The sequence below is a fragment of the Protopterus annectens genome, chromosome 7.part0 (genome assembly GCF_019279795.1).
Source record: "Protopterus annectens isolate FY-2018-M chromosome 7.part0, PAN1.0, whole genome shotgun sequence".
Classification (NCBI taxonomy): domain Eukaryota; kingdom Metazoa; phylum Chordata; order Ceratodontiformes; family Protopteridae; genus Protopterus; species Protopterus annectens.
Genome location: NC_056739.1, coordinates 1,406,275,872 through 1,406,294,560, shown reverse-complemented (window position 1 = coordinate 1,406,294,560; position 18,689 = coordinate 1,406,275,872). Strand labels below are relative to the sequence as shown.

Below are 18,689 nucleotides of genomic sequence, written 5' to 3'. Positions count from 1 at the left end.
ACCACGTTACAAGGTAACCGATACAGCGAGAGAGAGAGAGATTGCTAAAGACAACATGGTGTAACAAATAAATAAACGCATCTGAAGTGCTGAATTAATTTGTATAACACAAGTTCTTTTTGGTCTATGCATTTATGTGCTTTGGGGTTGGGGTTCACCCCCGAGACTTTGCTTACACTTTTGTATTTTATGGTACCTGAGCTATAACCCATGTACGCGAACTGCAGAGTGCGGGCACTTCTATGTTCCAAGGAGTACATAAACACTTATTCAAAAGGAAAACAACCTATTGGTTGTTTTGTTTTTTCCACACCTTAAATTAGTTCAGCACTATATCTAAGCAGCATAATTTTTACCGTAAGCTTTAGAGGCAGGAGAGGATAGGGAGAGTTCCCTCGCGTGAAACAGAAGCACCAGCCCTGCCGAATTTAGATGATTTAACGGTACATTACAAATATGGGACACCTGCTGACCCGTGCAGCCCCTGTCCAACATTTTCCCTGCGTCCCAGCCTCAGGCTCGCCGGTCTAAGTGCCAGGGATCTCGCACGCCGTTGAGCTGCGACGTTATCACGTTGCCACCTGTCGGGAGGGGGCACATATGGCGCAGTCGTGAGCCACAGAGTGGGAGAAGCTGTGTGGCTCGGCCGAAATTGTGAGCGTGAGAGAGCTAGGCAGAGCTGAAGAGTAAGTAATCCCCGTCGTAGAGCCTTAGCACCGCTAAACACGAAGAGCTCCAGCGGGAAGCCTGCTATTCCCAACCTGCGAAACGGCCGGAGCCGGAGGTAATGATGATGAGGAAGGACGAAGGAAAGGATAAAGTTGTACCTCCTCGGTGATGGATAGAAAAACCATGATAATGCTGTTTCACCGATCTAGGAAGCCTTGCTGCGAGTTTCATTCCATTGCATAAGGTGCAGAGAGGCTGTAGAACCTTCGCTCCTCGCGCTCATTTCTCGAGGCTGCAGTCCCCGCTGCACGCGCCCGCAGTGAGGCTGCATCGCTAGCAGCAGCAGCATCTCTCTGGGCAAACCCAGGCGACTCCGTGAAAATAGAAAGGACTGCTCTGACTAGGCTGCACTTTGCGAGATTTTTCCATGAAAACTGTCGATCTGGTAATTTTCGGGGGAATCGTTCTAGGATCATGTGGACCCCGACTGAAACGGAGAAGTACGGAGTTGGTAAGATTGGGATCTTTAAACGTAACATTCTCCGAATCGGCCCTATTTGTGGATTTTTTTAAATGATGCTGCATTTCCTTCCATATTTGGATTTTAAAAGAAATCGGGGGTCAATTCCAGGTGTAATCTGTCTGGTACTTGGGCTTTCCACTTTCCACTGCCTCCACACAGCACTGTGGGTGTGTGCGTGTGGGTATGATTGTGCGTGTGTGTATCCGTTTGTGTAGCTGTATGTGTCTCAGATGCTATGTATCGAACCATATGATGGATTGGGTACACATACACACACAGTGTTGTCAGCTGTCACTAAATTTCATGGTGCAAAATATTACTCTGCTTCTTGAAGAATAACAGTAAACAAATAATGCTAGACATTTATTCATAAATGCACACTAATGTAATAATTTATCCTAATTGAATTATACGGACATTTTAAGATTGTTTTTTGTTTATGGACTTCGCTCTTGAATGTGTTGTGGCTTTGAAGCGGATTCTTGAGGAAAAACGTAACATACAGGTCTTACTTAAGTTGCTGGTTCCCCTCAAAAATGTTTAAAAGTGTTTGCTGACATCTGCTTTGTGATCCTCGTCTATGTGCCCTTATTTATGGTCCCTCAACCATATTTATTTTGAACACTGTAGCTTTGGCGTTACAGTTTCCTTGTATAGAGGTTGAGATCTTTGCACTGTGGCCCATAAACTCAGTGTAGTGTCTCATTCTGTATGATTTTTACATAGAAATAAAAGTGACTGTTTTAGCTAGCTATGCATTACAAGTGGTCATCAAACGGAAAGTATTATTTACGTATTGCAGCTGTTATGTAATGTTTTGCTTTAGTCAGTATATCGTATATGTGGTTCCGTGAGTAAATGCAAGAAGGAAGCAAGCATAGAGATACTGTTACATATGTATGTTTCCCACTCCTTTTGGCTAGATCTTGTGAGCATCATTATTCATGTATCAATCTTTGTGCTATTACTGTCTTGTACTTGTATTGTTTTGTATGGGATCTTCTTGCTTTAATGCTCTTATAATTGAGAGTGATAATTCTATCCCTAAGTATCATTACATAGTGGTCTTATGAAGGTCTTCACTGCTGGCTTTTAATACATGTAATCTTTCTTACTGGCTTTTTATTTTGTTGCATTTGTCTGGGTATTTCTTGCTGTGACTGCAGGGATTTTACACAGCGGTCCTAGGTCGTCAGTACAAGTCCTCCTGTTTTGCTCGTTATCCTCATGCTATTGCTGACGTTTCTCTGGAACCATGTTGTCTTTTAGCTACTCTTGAATTTCTCCCATCTGAGATATATTCTTGTCTCTTTCTCATTCACTTCAATGGGCAATTCTTTCAAAAGAGGTGCTGGTCATTTATTGTGTATTGGGAACAACTTTCCTTTTGCTGACTGTCTGTTTAGAGCAGAAGAGGCAACTCGTTGCTCTTGTCTGTTTTATTGGCTTATGTTGTATAAATATTTTGATGTCATTTTTTTAATACAGTTTGCTGAATTTTTGTGCTAGCAATGAAAGGCCAGTTGGCTTGTTAATTTATTTTCCCAGAGTCTGATGCCATTATTGTCCTGTGTGTGTGTGTGTGTGTGTGTGTGTGTGTGTGTGTGTGTGTGTGTGTGTGTGTGTGTTTGTGCACATGTACAGCTATGTTAGTTTATCTTCATTTTCATGGTAGTTGTGTGGAAGGAGAGGTTCTGAATTTGAACTCCTTTTTTCCCCTTTTGTATTATTGTGATATTTCTAAACCTAGTTACTAGATGAAATGAATGACATTTTATAAAACCCAGAACATTTTTTTATTGGAGGGGAGAGAGAGAGAAAGAAAGAGGGAAAAATCTTTCAGGCTACTTAATTAAAAGTGTGTGTCAAAATAAAACACTGTGTTTTTGTATAGGTCAATAGATTTGTAATCTGTGTTATCAGTTTCAGAGGACATCAACTGATTCTCACTGAGAGGTTGTATCAGGCTGAGAAAGTGACAGAAGCACAACTTCTACTGCTCCTAAACTGTATATTGCCTGTTGCCTCTGATGCCTTTTCTAGAGCTAATGCCTCTTAGTTTCTGATAAAGTGCCCTGGAATCTGCTGATGTGAAACCTGAGTGAAAATTGTTAAGCACTTGACTCCATTACATGCAAGTCACATTGCATTTCCCAGATGGCTGTTTTCTGAAGTCTGATGTTGTTTTTGTTTTTGAGTGTACAGTGACCAGTCCTGTTCTTTTTCATCTTGGAGAGGATCATGAACCCCCTTCCTATAGCTGGCAAAGAACAAATGTTAGTACTGAGCATCCTGGTGGTGGACAGCAGAGGGCGCTGTTAATGTAGTAGCTGGAGTAGCTCCATGGTTGCAGGAACAGGTGCACTTGGCTGGGAATCAATGAATGAATGACTGCATCACAAATAATTAATGCCTTTGGTTCAAAAGACAGTTACCCCTCAGCATTCAGAACATGATTTGTGAGAACACAGAATCATAATTGTCCTTAAACACTTTTCCACTATGATCTAGATGTGAATAGCATTTCACTCAAGAAATGTTATTTTATATTACATTGCTCAGATTTTTTTATTCCTAATATTTTCATGCTGTGTTGCTTACCATTTTCCTGTTTTAATTCTGGATGGATTAGCAAGGCTTCTGTCAGAATTGTACAGCTAAAAACATTAAAAATTAAGCTTTGTGGTTCTACTAAGATGTTTATTAATAATTTCTTATGGATGAAGCAAATGAAACACTTATCAGGGCAAGAGTGCAACTGCTGTCAAGTGCTGTCTTGGTAAAAGACTTCCCATTACCTGTAGAAGTTAATTTGAACAGTGCTGCCATTTATAGACCAGGGCAAACTTCCACAAATTGACAGTGTATGTATTTTAGTACAACAATACACATGAATGTAACAAATAGTATGCTCACCTTTAGAAATACGTCATTAAGGCTCCTTTATTGTGTGGAACATGATGTTGCTGCATTTGTGTACAATAAAACACATTTAGTTGTACTGCATGTATGGTGATGCACAGCTTGAGAGATGTGTGCAAGAATAAATGTTCTCAAAGGAAAAATGGCTCCATGCAGAGGGGTGTCATACTTTGTTTCTCTATTTTTTTTCTATTTTTTAAAACTTCAGAAATGATTCATTTCACACTTCACTACTTGTTCACTTTAGTGCTGAGGGTAGATTATTTCCTGATTAATTGGTTAGTATGACATTTGCTGTTTATAGGGAGCATTTTTGGCTGCCTTAAAATCTGTCAAACTTTATTCCATCTGCACGTCTTTTTGTAGCATTCGGACATTTCTATAAGTTCTGATTTGCTTTGTTTTGTGTTTACATTATCAACCTATAAAACATAAATAATGCCATTAAAATTGTTATGATGAATTCTTAACGTGCTTAAAAACATATATTAAACAGAGAAATTTTGATTTTCTTTCTTTGGGGGGGGGGGTTAATCTATGACTACCACATTTAAAACGGGAAAACGTGCAATAAAGTAGAAATATTGAGCACATCTGTTCTTTAGTTCAATATTTCTTAGTATGCATGAAAAGAAATTTGCAGATTATGCACCCTGAGAAGAGTACATCTGAGAGAGCCTCTAGGATCTAGCAGATCATTATCGGTGGAAGTTCCCATGCTATGTTTAATTGGCTCTGAAACACATAATTGTAAAATAAAATAGTCTTTAATAACAAAATTGAAATGTCTATTCTGCCAAACTATGATATTGCAGTGCAATTTAGTAAATACTGCAGTAATGACTTTCTACACTTGGGAATGAAGGTTACTAATCACTGTAAATTGCTTTGTTATTCATCACGTTGCATGTAATAAGTGAGTAATATGGTGTTAGACAACACTTGTATCATGTGTGCTCCTGGGGATCTGATGATATATTAAGAAAGACTTGACAGTAAAATCATGTGATACAAGAAATAATACAAATAATGTTAGCCACCCATCCGAATATAGCAAATGTGCTGGTAAAGCCAAGGATATGCTGGATTTCATTAAAGCTATTCCCATAAAGATCTTGAAAATGAATAAAATAAAGATTGGTGCCTCTCAACTGTCCAGACTTTTAAGGGACACCCCAAAATTGTTCTCGCACTTTTGCACTGTCACTCGTAAAACATAAAATTATTTTGTAAAGTTCTAAAATAATAGTTCTGGCATATAAAATGTCCCTAACATGGGTGATTTTGCTAATTAATTTTTCCTTTGTCAATACTGACAGAAGTAAAAGTTGAGACAGGTCTCCCATGGTTACAAGCCCTTGTGGGTGGACAGTAAGTGCTTTTGACATCTTATAAGCAAGTAGGCTTTTTCTAGATGATACAAGGATTTGTAAGACAGTAAAGTGGAATTAAAGCTGAAACCTCACACCGTAACTACTCTAGAGGCAAAAGATTAGGGCTGATGTAACATAGGATCATAGGTTCATAGGGTAATAGGTGTTTACTAGGCTAATGACCACGGGGACCTGTTTAAGCCTAGCCATGCATCCCAAATCTGTGACAAGTTCTCATACCCTTGATAAGTGTAAGCATGGGCCTGGGAGATGAGTAAGCCCATCAGCAGTCCAAATACTATGATATTCCAAGGTGCAAGGCATTCAGTGATAACAAAGAGAGATTGTGTCAGATGCAGAAAATAATGGGAGACAAGTGACAAAATTAGAGATTTTTTTTCTCTCAATATCTTCATGGAAGCCATTTAACACAGTGTCTAGCAACTGTAGTAAATTAATATCAGGTCACTGTCCAGAATCATGCATGTTCATCAATCATATTAGACGCACAACAAAAATCAAGATGTCTGTTACTTGTCCTTTTAGTCACATGCACTTTTACATAGACTGTTGACTTTTAAACTTCTACTTTGAAGATAGTTTAGCCAATTTTTGTAAATTACGTATTTCAGTTTTAGATTCACAGTAAATTGACATCTGCCATTAGAATCATCTTTGTTGATGCTGCCATTTAAATATACACTGTAGTTTTTTAAGCTTAGCTTCTACCCAGTATATGTATATTTTATTGTAGCTATAGAGTACTGCTGCAATCTGGTTTTATTTATTTGCGTTTGCTTGGGTGGTGACCTGTTGTCTTCAGCCCGCTATGTTATGCAACATAGCTGTTGGAAATTGGTTTAAATATGAAGATTTTAGATTTGCATTTAATGTTTTTCATTTTAAGTTCTGTCTTTTAGCTGTGATCGTCCATGCACATGAAGGTGTAAATAGTACCTGATGTGTAACCATTCAATACAGCGGATTTCAGAAAATGCATAACATGGATGCATTCATTTGTAGGGGAAAAGAAAAAGTAAATAAATTTTGATATAACAGTGGTAGTTAATACTGTTAGATGAGTGTAGAAATAAAGTTTTATACAAAACTTAGTCTAAAATATTGCATTTATAGACACAGAATCAGAAAAAAACTTTCATGCTAAGAACAACTTGAAGAAATACCTTTCATGTCAAAGCTTTGTACGATTTTATGCTTACAGAATAAAACTGTAGTTTCACGAAACACTTTTTCCCCATGCTCATGAATTAGTGTGCAAGGAAATATTAAAAAAATATTTAGTACCAATGTACACTGCAGAACTGTAAAGGTCTGCTGATGGCCTAGAATATACTTTGTTTTTTCTTTCTGTGCAGCATTTGAAATTGGTTTATTTGATTGTAATGAAAAACAATCCATTGAATGTCAACTTATATATTCCATGTTAATGAATACTGTAATCTGTAAAAACTTCTGTGGTTTGCAAAAGAATATAGAAAGTCCAAAACTGAATAAAACAAACCTATTATTGTTAAAGAAAACAGGAATCACAGTAAAGCATGGATTAAGACATGCGGCGCATCCACATTCCTTTAATTACGAAAACACAGAGATCACACAACCTCAGTCAGAACTCGGTATCAGTGTGATCTTAAAGTTTTTCTACTAAGTTAGGTAGTCTGGGGATGAAGGAAGATTTCCATCCCTGTGGAAAGCACTTATAATATCTTATTATTTATGTTCACTCTCAGTACACATGTTGTTTTATTTATGTTCACTCTCAGTACACATGTTGTTTTTTTTTTAATTTAGCAGCAGTGCAGTAACATTAGTTTTGACTGCGGTGGTAGTGCTGCGGCAGCGTTGTCGCCTCACAGTAAGACGTTGTCCTGTTCGATTCTCAGCTAGAGCGTCTTATGTGTAGAGACATGCGTGAATGGGCGTATCTTCGTTGAAGGTTGTGCATCAGGGCTGGCAACTCGTCACGTAAAAATCTACTGCCAATCATTAGCGGACCGGAGTTCCGCTGTGGCGACCCCTAACCTGGAAAAGCCGAAAGACACAACAGCAGCAGTAACATTACTTTGGCTTCGATAGCCTGCAGTGAATGAGGTGGTTTGCTATGGGGTCTGTTGCTGTATAATTAATTAATTAATTCTTTTATTTATTGACATTTGTTTACCAGCAAAGTCAGACTGGGCATACGTACCCATTTTCAGAGGATGCCCAGGGAGTGGAGCTCCAAGGTAACACATGTAATTTACTCAATATTTACAGTAATACATTTTATATTGCAGTTTTAGTGAATACACAGTATAGTAATCAGTATAATAAAATGTGTACTGATATTCACAAACATTAATATTCAAGCATTGTATTGAAAATTTACAGATAGAAAAGTGGTGCATAAAAGAGTCAGGAGTAATTTAAGACATACATTAGAGTAATGTGTAAGGGGGACAAGCAAGTTTAAGCGTTAGTAGAGAAGTATTGATGGAATACTAATTTGATTGTGCTAATTAGCAGTAGGTATAGCAGTTTAAGTGCTACACTAAAGTGAAGTATTAGAAGAGGATAAGCAGGTTAAGTGATGTAGTGCTTTAAAAGGAGGTATTAAAAGATGATGAAGGATGTTAGGAGAAGCCATGTCCCAGATGAGGAACAGGGAAAAAGCCAGGAGGCAGAGAGGAAGTCTTTTAGTAAAGGTTTGAAAAGATGAAGGGGTAATGTAGACATGATTGATATAGGAATTTTATTCCAAGTTCTGTCAAGATTATTGGAATAGAGACTGACCCCAGCAACCTTTTGTTGTTTGCAGATGGTAAGCACTTGTTTACCATTTGGCTGAAGGTTGCAGTTTGATAGGCTTGGAGTATGAAGATAATTGCTGGGCAGGCAAATGGAGTATAGATATTTTTGTGGGTTAAGATAACCTGGGTATAAGATAGATATTGAGGAACTTCAAGCTAGTTAAGTGTGTTTTTAATGCTAAACAGTACTGGGTCTGGTAAGTTTTTTGCAAGCAAAACCAGCAACTTTGTTGTAATATTGTTCAAGCTTAGCACTAAGAGAGGCTTGTAGGTTTGTCATACAGGAGAGAATTAGACCCATAACTCATTGTGCTGTAACATGTCGGACTTTAGTGTGAGATTTAACTTGAATCTTAAACTGTTTCCACTGGAGCTGGTTGGTTGTGTCACGTTATGGCAAGTTGTAATTCCCATTACTATTACACTGTATTTTCAAGAAACGTTTCAGTAAGATATTTCTCAAATCTGAAAATGGAATGTAAACTTTTCATCTTTGGTCTTTAGAATGTTCTGATAGATGAATTTGCCATTTCATGATCTGGTGTAATCTTGAGTCTCTAGAATATGGCACCGAGATGAAGGTTTTACAGTTGTCTTTGGTATAGAGTGTTTAAAATACTGTGACTGTACAGCAGCTTTATTCTGCCTGTTTATTTGTTTTTTAGCCTGCTTAGTTTATGTTGAGCCTCTTTTCAGAAGATACCCAATGTGGCATTTATGCTGACTAGGGTTAATTGGGACAGGGCACCAAGGAAATTCTACTAGTCTGTTTTATTTATTTATTTATTTATTTTTGGTAAGTGCAATAGATTCTTCTACAGGAACACTAGCTACCACCTCTGCTTAACATTTCAACTGAAGAATGACATCCCATGAGAGCAGCATCTTATTTAAGATGCAGCATGTATCACTACTGAAACATGAATTCAGTAATCTGGTGTGAGGACAGAACCTACAGCCTTCTGATCTTCCTGGTGTCTGTGGTGAATGTTGCCACCTTTTGGAGGATACAGTAATTTATGATGGTTCCATATCCAATAATCTTAAAACAACTTACAGGCAATGGTGTATTAGTCATACAGACTCACAGCAGCCAGGTACTTTGAAAATAAACATCAAACTTCATCTGCATCAATCAAACCTTTCTTTATACTTCTTTGAACCTGCCAAATATTTAATTAAAATCAAAGGCTATATCTTTTTATGTGCATTTGTTGATGTGTGGCTGTGTGCTTGTGCTTCACAACAGGTTCTCTTAATTTCTTTCCCTCAAAAACGGTGCAAATTTCAATATTTATTTAATCAAACAAATAAAGCAGCTTGTGTGTGTGTGTGTGTGTGTGTGTGTGTGTGTGTGTGTGTGTGTGTTTATGTGTCTGCATGCATGCCTGCATCTGCATGCTCAGACATGCTGCATAGCAGGAACTCTCCAGTTTTGCTAAAGTCAGTTGGTATAAGTTAGTATTATTAGCTAAATAACTTAATAGCTTATTGAAATAGTTTTGTTTGCCTATATTTAGCTGTTGGCTGTGAACAATAATTTACCCTCCTCCCCAACCCTAATCCTTTTCATTTTCACATTCAGGAGTTGTGGAAGAAAATGTTCCCATGACCATATTTGATTTTCAGCTAGCACTTCAACTTGTCAGTCAGGTTATGGCCTTTCCAGATTTGAAAATAACTTGCTATTGTTAAAGATAACTTTTTGTGTATATTTTCATAGTGTTCTTTATATCCATAGTTGGCTTCAATAATGTGCTGTTCAGAAACACAGTTTGCCACTGTAGTTTTAATCAGCAAAGCAACAAAAACGACATTGAACTAGGGGAAAAAAATAAAAGCAGAAGCCATAAATTATGTATTTTGCAGCAAAAGTGCTCCTTATGTAATCAAGTACATTGTTAGTTCTTTAGCTTGAACTGTTTTGTGATCTATTGTGTATTTTTTGTTTTGGCAAGATAATGATTGTTTTGCCTACAAAGTCAGTTAGATGAATGAAAATGAATCATTACCAGTGTAAAAAATTACTTATAAATTAAAAATTTCCTTTGTGAAAATAGATCCATAACTAATTTCAAGGCGAGGGCATACATTTCTATGTTTTGTCAATCTCTTTTTGGCTGGCTCTTAGCATCTGACAGAGATTGCTTTCTTGATCTCTGCTGGGTATTTTTGATGGTTTAATGTTCAGTAGGTTAGCCATTCAGTGTATTTGCTGACTGTGTGAATAATTTATTAAACTTTCAAACCTGATTCAAAGGTTAATCAAAGACTGTGGAACAATAAACTTGCTATACATGGGGTCTCCTTTTTAGTGTCATCATGTGACCACAATATTTGATTACCACAGTGTTGGATTCTGATATTGTATTAACCAGGGTCACAGTCATGGGACCACTACTGTTTTCAGCATGCCAGTATTATCTTTTTCTGCTTTGCTCAGCACAGTACTGTTGGCAGAGTCACATTGTGGCTCCTTAGGTACAGAATGATGTAAGAGTCTTGTGTTGTGCAACATGGATGTGGCTTAGCGGACTGCTGATGAGACGTCTGCTGAGCCAGATTGCATATATCCCCTGTTTTTGATGGAGCAAAGCCACAAAATATGTGGGCCAGCTATGAGTTGGTCTTTTTTAGTTATACAGAACAGTGCTGTGGCCTTAGCAGGATGAAAGCCTCTTTCCTAAACAATAGACAGCACACACTGTTGTTGCAGATTGCCCTATCCGTGGAAGGAGCACTGTGTGTGCATTAGCTTCTTCTGTATCTCTCACTCTTCCTGCCACAGAGTATGTTGATATTTATTTATTGATTGACATTTGGTAACCGGGAAAGTCCACTGAGTCAGGAACCCATTTTCAGTGGAGACCCGTGAAGAAAACTCCACACGATAACATCCAAGTAACATATTATAGAACATTACAGGTTGATATATCATAGTAAAATACATACTGTATAATCCATACAGAAAAATTCATACTAAGTGAAAAGCAATTATGTACAGCAATAGATACACAGAGAATTGCACTGTCAGCTTTGATTGTACTTATGAATTACACATGTGGTGATTGATAATACACCAATTTACCTGATTACAAGATTAGATAGGGTTAAGGTGGCTTCTTAGAATTACAGGGGCAAGAGAGGTTTTTAAGGAAGTAGATTATTAGGGCAAGCTTAAAGGTTTTGAGACAGTCAATTTGAGTTATACGGGGGGGGGGGGTAAAGTATGCCATAGTTTTGCAATGCTATGGGAGTATAGACTCTGAACCGGCCTTTTATTGGGTTTGGTAACATTTAGAAGTTGTTTGCTGGAGGATCTAAGAGTCTGTGTTGGAATATAAGTGTGAAGGATGGAGTTGAATGCAGGGCTGTTGTTAAATTTAAAATGTTTTTGGGGAAGATTCAGTTGGGTATAACTGAGGTAGTGCTAAAAGTCTAACCAATGCAAGTCTGAGATTGCAAGGCAGTGATGTATATGGTTAGGCTTGCCTGAGGCAAATTTTGCTATTTTGTAATAGCAGGATTGGAATTTGTTGCTGAGAGATGAGTGTAGTGAAAATGGCACTTCCATACAGGAGAGCTGGAATAAGGAAGGTATTGGCCAGTTTTGTTTTAGGATGGCTGTCTATGTAAAGTTTATGTCCATAAAGTTTTCCAAGTTTAAAGTGGGTTTTCCTTGTAGTATTGAGTATATGCGTTTCGAAAGCGAGTTTGTCATCAATAGTGATGCCAAGTAATTTTGCGGTCTTTACGATTTCAATTTCTGTATTGTCTAAAGAAAAGATTTTGAAGTTGGTTGGAGGGAGTTTTGTGGAGAAAAGTGGTCATTTGTTTATTTGGGGGGAGTTTAAGAGTAGCTGAGCATTTTTTAGCCAGGTTTCTATGGTTGTGAACGTAGTTTGAGTGGTTGAGAGGAGGTCTTGGAAGTTATCGGTGGTGGAAATAATGGTTGAATTGTCTGCGTATTGGACAAGTTTGCTTTGTTGAGTTGCTTTGTGGAGATCATTCATGAAGATATTAAAGAGGAGGGGCCCTAAGATGAATCCTTGTAGGACTTCTATGTTATTTAACTGGTACTGAGATTGTACAGTTTGCCACTTGACTGACTGTTCTCTGTTGTTGTGGTAGGAGAGGAACCACGTAAGAGAGCTGGGGGAGCAGCCTAGCTTAGCTAGTTGGTGTATGTGCTTAGTGTGTGAAACTGTATTGAAAGCCTTTGCTAGATCTAGTAATAGAACAGAAGTAGGGAGACCAGCATCAATGGCTTTGTTCACAGTATCAGTAAAAGAGAGAAGAGCTGTGATGGTGCTATGATCAGGTTGGAAACCATGTTGGGTGGAGGAAAGAAGGTCATTGTTTAAGAGGTGTTTAAGTAGTTGAGTCTGCACGCATCTTTCTAAGATTTTTGATAATGGAGAGAGTATAGAGACAGGGCGATAGTTTGAGAGGTCATGGGAATTTCCTTCTTTATTTAAGGGAGTTATAATGGACTTTTTCCATAGCTGGGGAACATACCATTCAGAAGTGGAACAATTTATGAGTATGCTAACTGGAAATGCAATTGCTTTTGCTATACGTTGAAGGTATTCAGGAGGTAGATTATCAGTGGAGGGAGAGCAGGGTTTTAGTTTGGTTAGGAGTTTGAGTATGAGAGAGGTGGGTATAGGTTGGATTGTAAGATAGTTGGGTGTATGCAGGTGTTGTTAAGGTATCAGAGGGGGATATGGTAGTGCAATCATGTGTGGTTGTGATAGAATCCTGAGAGTTGGCTGGTGAAAGTTTAATTAGGTTATGAACGCTAGTGATAAAATGGATGCTAAAGTCATGGGCAATTCACTCTGGGTTTTTATCAGGTGAGGGAGGTGGATTTGTAGGGTGCCAGAGTTGAGAAGAGAGGAAACAGATCTCCTGAATTTTTTTGGGGGTTGCTAGATTGGGTAGTTAGCTTATGAGAAAAGTAATGTTTTTTTGTCTTGTATGACTTGTTTTTTAGCTTTATTTCTGAGTATTTTGTAGTTAGTTTCATTTAGTTGTGATATGTTCCTTAGACATTGTTTCCTCGCATGGTCTCTGTGAAGGAGAAGTTGTTTGGTGTGTTTTGTTAACCACGGGGCGTGATTGAGATTAGTCTGTTTGGTTCGAAGAGGGGCTAGGCTGTTTAGGGTTTTAAGAAAGATTTTGTTAAAGTAGTTTACAGCATCATCTAGGGTGAGAGTTGTTAGTGAGACCCAGTTTTGTGCTTTAAATATGTTTATGAATGTGGACTGGTCAAAGTGGGTGAGATTTCTGGACATTTATAGTGGTGAGTTTTAGATATTTGTGAGTGAGTTCTATGGGTGTATGCAGGTTGGCGATCACTTAATGTATTTGGGTGGGTGCCTGAGTTTGAGTAATTGTGAGGGTGTGCCACTATTATCCAATCTAAAGTGGAGTCTGAGGGAGTGGATAGGCCATGGGTTGGAGTTGTAATACGTTGTGTGAAGCTATGTAGGTTTATACTGTTGTGTGGTGTGTTGGAAATTAGGTTTAGCCAATTGATGTTGGTATCTCCCATGATGATGGCTTCTTGTGAAATGTTGCGGTTTTATCCAGGATAGGAAATCTTCAAGAATGGGACTGTTGTGGCCTGGGGGAATGTAAAGTACAGCAACAACTGGCCAGCATAAATGTGAATCAAGGCATTCTAAATAATAAAAAACAATGAAAAAAGCTAAATGGAATGCAAAGCTTTTATTTCAAACCAGCTTCGGCTAAAGCACCTTCATCAGTGAAAAAAGTCTATATTACATAACACAAATCACATAAATATTTATACACAACCCCAACCAATGGGAAACATGGTATGTTCCTGCTCCTAGTCCTGATTACATATATAATAAGATAGACTTGAAAAAATTAAAGCAAGAAAATAATTCCATAACAATGCAAACAAAATGTATATGTATGAAAATACATATGTATATTAGAAATATATCTAATAAATAATAAGAATAGAGATAGGAATGTGGGCATCGATACTGTCTGGAGTTTAGCCAGATGTAGACCAAAGGTACTGGAAAATACAAATGGATAGAAGCAATTTGTAATATGACCAACGTGAACATAACTTAACTGTTTATGGATAATGTTGTATCCCTAAATATACACAAAAACAGTGAAAACAGCAAGTGTAAGGAATCCAAATAACTGGCAATGATACACAGAAATTGAAAACCAAAATATAGATACAAAATGATCATTGCAAAACACAGTGGATAAATACAATTGTAGAGAAAATACTTAGTAATAATATTAAACAAACATATAACTAAATGTTAATATTATGGTATGCATAATATTATATAAAAAGAAAAAAAAGGGTCTTGTAATCCACAAATATAAAGATGCAGATTATAATCATACATATAATATAAGTAGGGCACGGCACAGAATCCCATTAACTGGAAAATATTGTGAGGAAAATATTTTTTACAAATGATCATTTAAGCCTGGGGGAAATAATGCCCCCAGGGTAATAATCCAATATTTCTCCTTGTGATTGAGAATACTGTGCCATCCTTGTGAATTGCTTCTATCCCCAATTATTTTGTCAATGATCATAAATCTAAACTGAGCATTCTGATGTTTCAGAGTATGCCTATAAAGAGCATTGGTTTCCTTTTTATTTTTAATGTCACTCTTGTGTTCATTCATACGGGTTCTAGGGGACAGAGAGGTTTGTCCAACATAAAAGGCTGAACATTGGCAAGTAGCCAAATACACCACCCAGCCACTACTACAGTTACCAAAACCAAAAACTTTAGATTCATACACTCTGCTGGTGTTCCTACTGGTAAATTGTTTAAGTTTGCTGACCTGTTTGCAAGACCCACAGTGTCCACAGGGAAAAGTGCCCAACAATTCAACTCCAGACATAGTCATTTGTTTGTATATAGCTCCACCACTTTCTTTGTTCTTGAAATGAGAGAACAAAGAACCCAATGTTTTACCACGTCTGTATGTAAAGTGGCAATGTGGACCCAAAAGTTGTCTAAGCTGGTCATTGGCCAAGAGAATGTTCCAGTGTATATTAATTATACTTCTGATAGCATTATGATTTCTACCGTAGGTGGTAACAAACCTGATGGTAGATTTGGATTGATTTGTGTCCCGTGCTTTATATTGTAATAATGTGTTCCTATCTGCCTTGGTAGACCATTCATATGCCCTGACAATATCTTGATGTTTATAACCTCTATCAACAAATCTATTGAAACGATCTAAACTGGCTCGTTCGTAATCTTGTTGTGTTGAGCTTATGCGTTTAATACACATAAATTGTGATTTGGGTATGTTGCGGATGGTGTGGCATGGGTGCATACTTGAAGCATGGAGTAAAGTATTATATTGGGGGTATTTGCGATATGTCCTAGTACTAAGAGTGTGATCCATATTTCCAGAAACAGTAACATCTAGAAAATAGATGGTTTGTAGATGGTATGTGACAGTAAACTCAATCCCCCAAATGTTGCCATTCAGATATTCAACAAATTCCCATAAGTATGTAGCATCTGCACGCCACACCATCCAGCAATCATCTAAATATCTACACCAAATGTCAATTTCAACAAGATAAATATTGTGAAGTGGATCATATATCATACATTCTTCGAAAAAAGCCATGAATAGATCTGCATAGATTGGGTCAAAAGAAGCTCCCATGGCAGTGCCCTGAAGCTGACAATAGCATTCCCCCTGAAAATAAAAAAACATTTTTGTTCAATACATGTTCTGCCATACAGATCAACAATGTATTGAACCAGGTGGATATAGGGCAGACTGCACCAACCAATACTGAAGAGCTTGTAAACTTGCCCAATGGGGTATGCTAGTGTATAAAGCTTTGACATCTAATGAGCACATAAGCCAGCTGGGCTCCAATTGTGTATCTTGAACAATCTGTAAAAATTGTGTGGTGTCTTGTAATCTTGCCCGGACTAAAGTCAATAGAGGTTTAAGATATTGTGTTAGGAACATGGATAAAGGTTCTGTCAAAGATCCAATGCTGGAAACTACCTGGAGGTTTGGAAATAGATTTGTGAATTTTGGGAAGAAGATAGAGAACCTGTTTCTGTGGGTCTTTAACCATAAGATATTGAACCGTGTTTGTGCTAATAATACCTTCTTCCTTAGCTTGATTCAAAAAGGAATCAATATCCTTCTTAAACACTGGAGTTGGATCAATAGCCATACTCATATAGCAACTTGTATCAGATAACTGTGACCTGCCCTCATTGAGATAATAGCTCATGTTCATAACTACTACTGCTCCGCCTTTGTCTGCCGGCAAGATGACAATGTTGTGATTATTTCATAGCGATTGCAGGGCCATGATCTCAGAAGTAGATAAATTATGCCCGAGTATGCTGAATTCCTTGTGTTGGAAATGTAGATCCCTGAGTACTGTTTGTAAAATGATGGATACGTGTTTGTTCATTGGTGGTTGAAAATCAGATTTTAAAAATCTGAATTCATTGGATCTTTGAGAGTCCCTGTCAGAAAAGAATAGTTTCAAATTGAGATTACGACAAAAGCTAAGAACATCAGTAACAACATTATATTCATCAGAGAAAAACCCTGGTACAAAACCAAGTCTTTTATTCAACAATTGTTCTTGTTCATGTGACAGTTTAAAACATTGTGATACACACAATCAGTTATGTGAGGAGGTTTTGTATCAACCCCTCGAAGGAGGTGTATTTTGTTCCTGTGCTTATGTTTGCGTCCACCCCGACACCTTGTTCCATTTCTAAAGGGACTGACATGTTTGATTTTTTACGATTAGGTGATTCTCTATATCCAACACTATCATTATCTGTGTAGGAGGAATCCTCCCCTGATGTACTGGCATTGGACTTCTCCCTGGTTTTCAAAATAGATCTAGGTCGTTTTGTAGTCCTGGTGACTGGTGTCCCCTGGTTGGCATCCATAAACCTGACTGTTCTATGGGACTCAAAGGGTCATCCCCTCTGATAGTCCGAGATGTCCCTATTGAATTTTTTAATCTTCCTCTCCCTGATTAGCTTATCATGGTTTGCCAGCTCCTTGGACAATTTTTTGGTTGATTCAATAAATGTGGGCAGGGACTCAAATTTTTTACATTCTTCACATAATGTTCGGACTTCAGTAAGGTTAATGTCAACCATCCTTTCATAATATTGAGCCAATATTTTAACAAACAACATGGATGCTTGTTGCAAAGCTTCATTCCATTCATTGGTTAGTCTCTCTTCAGATCTACCAACCAAAGGTTGTAAGCGGATTCTTAGACCCCTTGGAGCAATGTTTTTACTTAAATATGCACGAAACAGTCTTAAATGCCAAATGTTCGATCTTAGATTTTTGAGTCCCTTATTCAGACCATTGAATGCCATGTCGCATCCATGGGGTGGATTATATCCTAACTCTTTTTAATTATTGCCTGGCATGATATTGATTTCGAACACACCAATATCCTCCCTATCAGCACATAATCCTTGTAAAATATTTTCCAAATCCATGTTTGTATAGTTAAATCTAATTATTGTCACAATAGTCAATCGAGCTGGCACCCCAAGACCTAAACCTCCAATAGGGCTACCAAAAGATACCCAAAGTATATAAGACAGTGGTTATATGGATGTCAACTATGAGACTGTGCCTATATCCAAGTTAACCATATTAAAGACTAGAGACCATATCCTAATCGGTAGTTACCCGATTATTCCAGTCATAAAAGATCCAATGGCAAATATCAAACAAATGTCAATATTAGTATTCTTTCAAATAATTGACTAGCATAGTAAAGAAAGGGGGGAGTAAAGGAATGAATCATATATTCATGTTCATAATCCTATGCTGCTAATACCAACCAAGACCCTGTACCCATAAAATCTATCAAGAAATTAAAGACTTAGCATCCAAGGATAAATTTCTGAACTGTACTAAGGTTGGCAATGGACCGGTCAATATTCAAACCCTGTGATACTATATCTACCACATTCAAAACATCTCAACAAATGGTAATAAAACTGTCAAAATCTAAGATATATGGTATCACATTAATGAACTGTCCCAAAAAGGTATATGGGTCTATAACAGAACAGGTTTAATAATAGAATATAAACCCAAAGTGATTGTCTATGTTGGATACCAAAGTCCAGACTCAGATCACAAAACAGTGTTGATGTATTTGGGAATACATGAAAAATTGCCCTGCAGAATAGTCCTGAATGAAATTATAACTACTAGTCACTTAATATATGTATATATGAGAACTCAAAGTAAAAAAGAAATGAGCCCAATGTACTGAAAAGAATTGGTTATAAATATATATCTCTCCAATGTGCAAATTATATTGTGAACCCCTTA

The 18,689-nt window shown here is 37.5% G+C and overlaps 1 protein-coding gene across 1 annotated transcript in view; it reads left to right on the top strand.

The window, feature by feature from the left end:
- Positions 1 to 596: 596 nt before the first annotated feature.
- Positions 597 to 18,689, top strand: part of DOCK3 (dedicator of cytokinesis 3) — a 4,843,230-nt gene continuing 4,825,137 nt past the window's right edge. Inside the window, exon 1 of the mRNA XM_044077993.1 lies at positions 597 to 1,180. Coding sequence (XP_043933928.1) covers positions 1,144 to 1,180 — 37 coding nt within the window. The 5' untranslated portion in view covers positions 597 to 1,143. The remainder of the gene's footprint in view (positions 1,181 to 18,689) is intronic.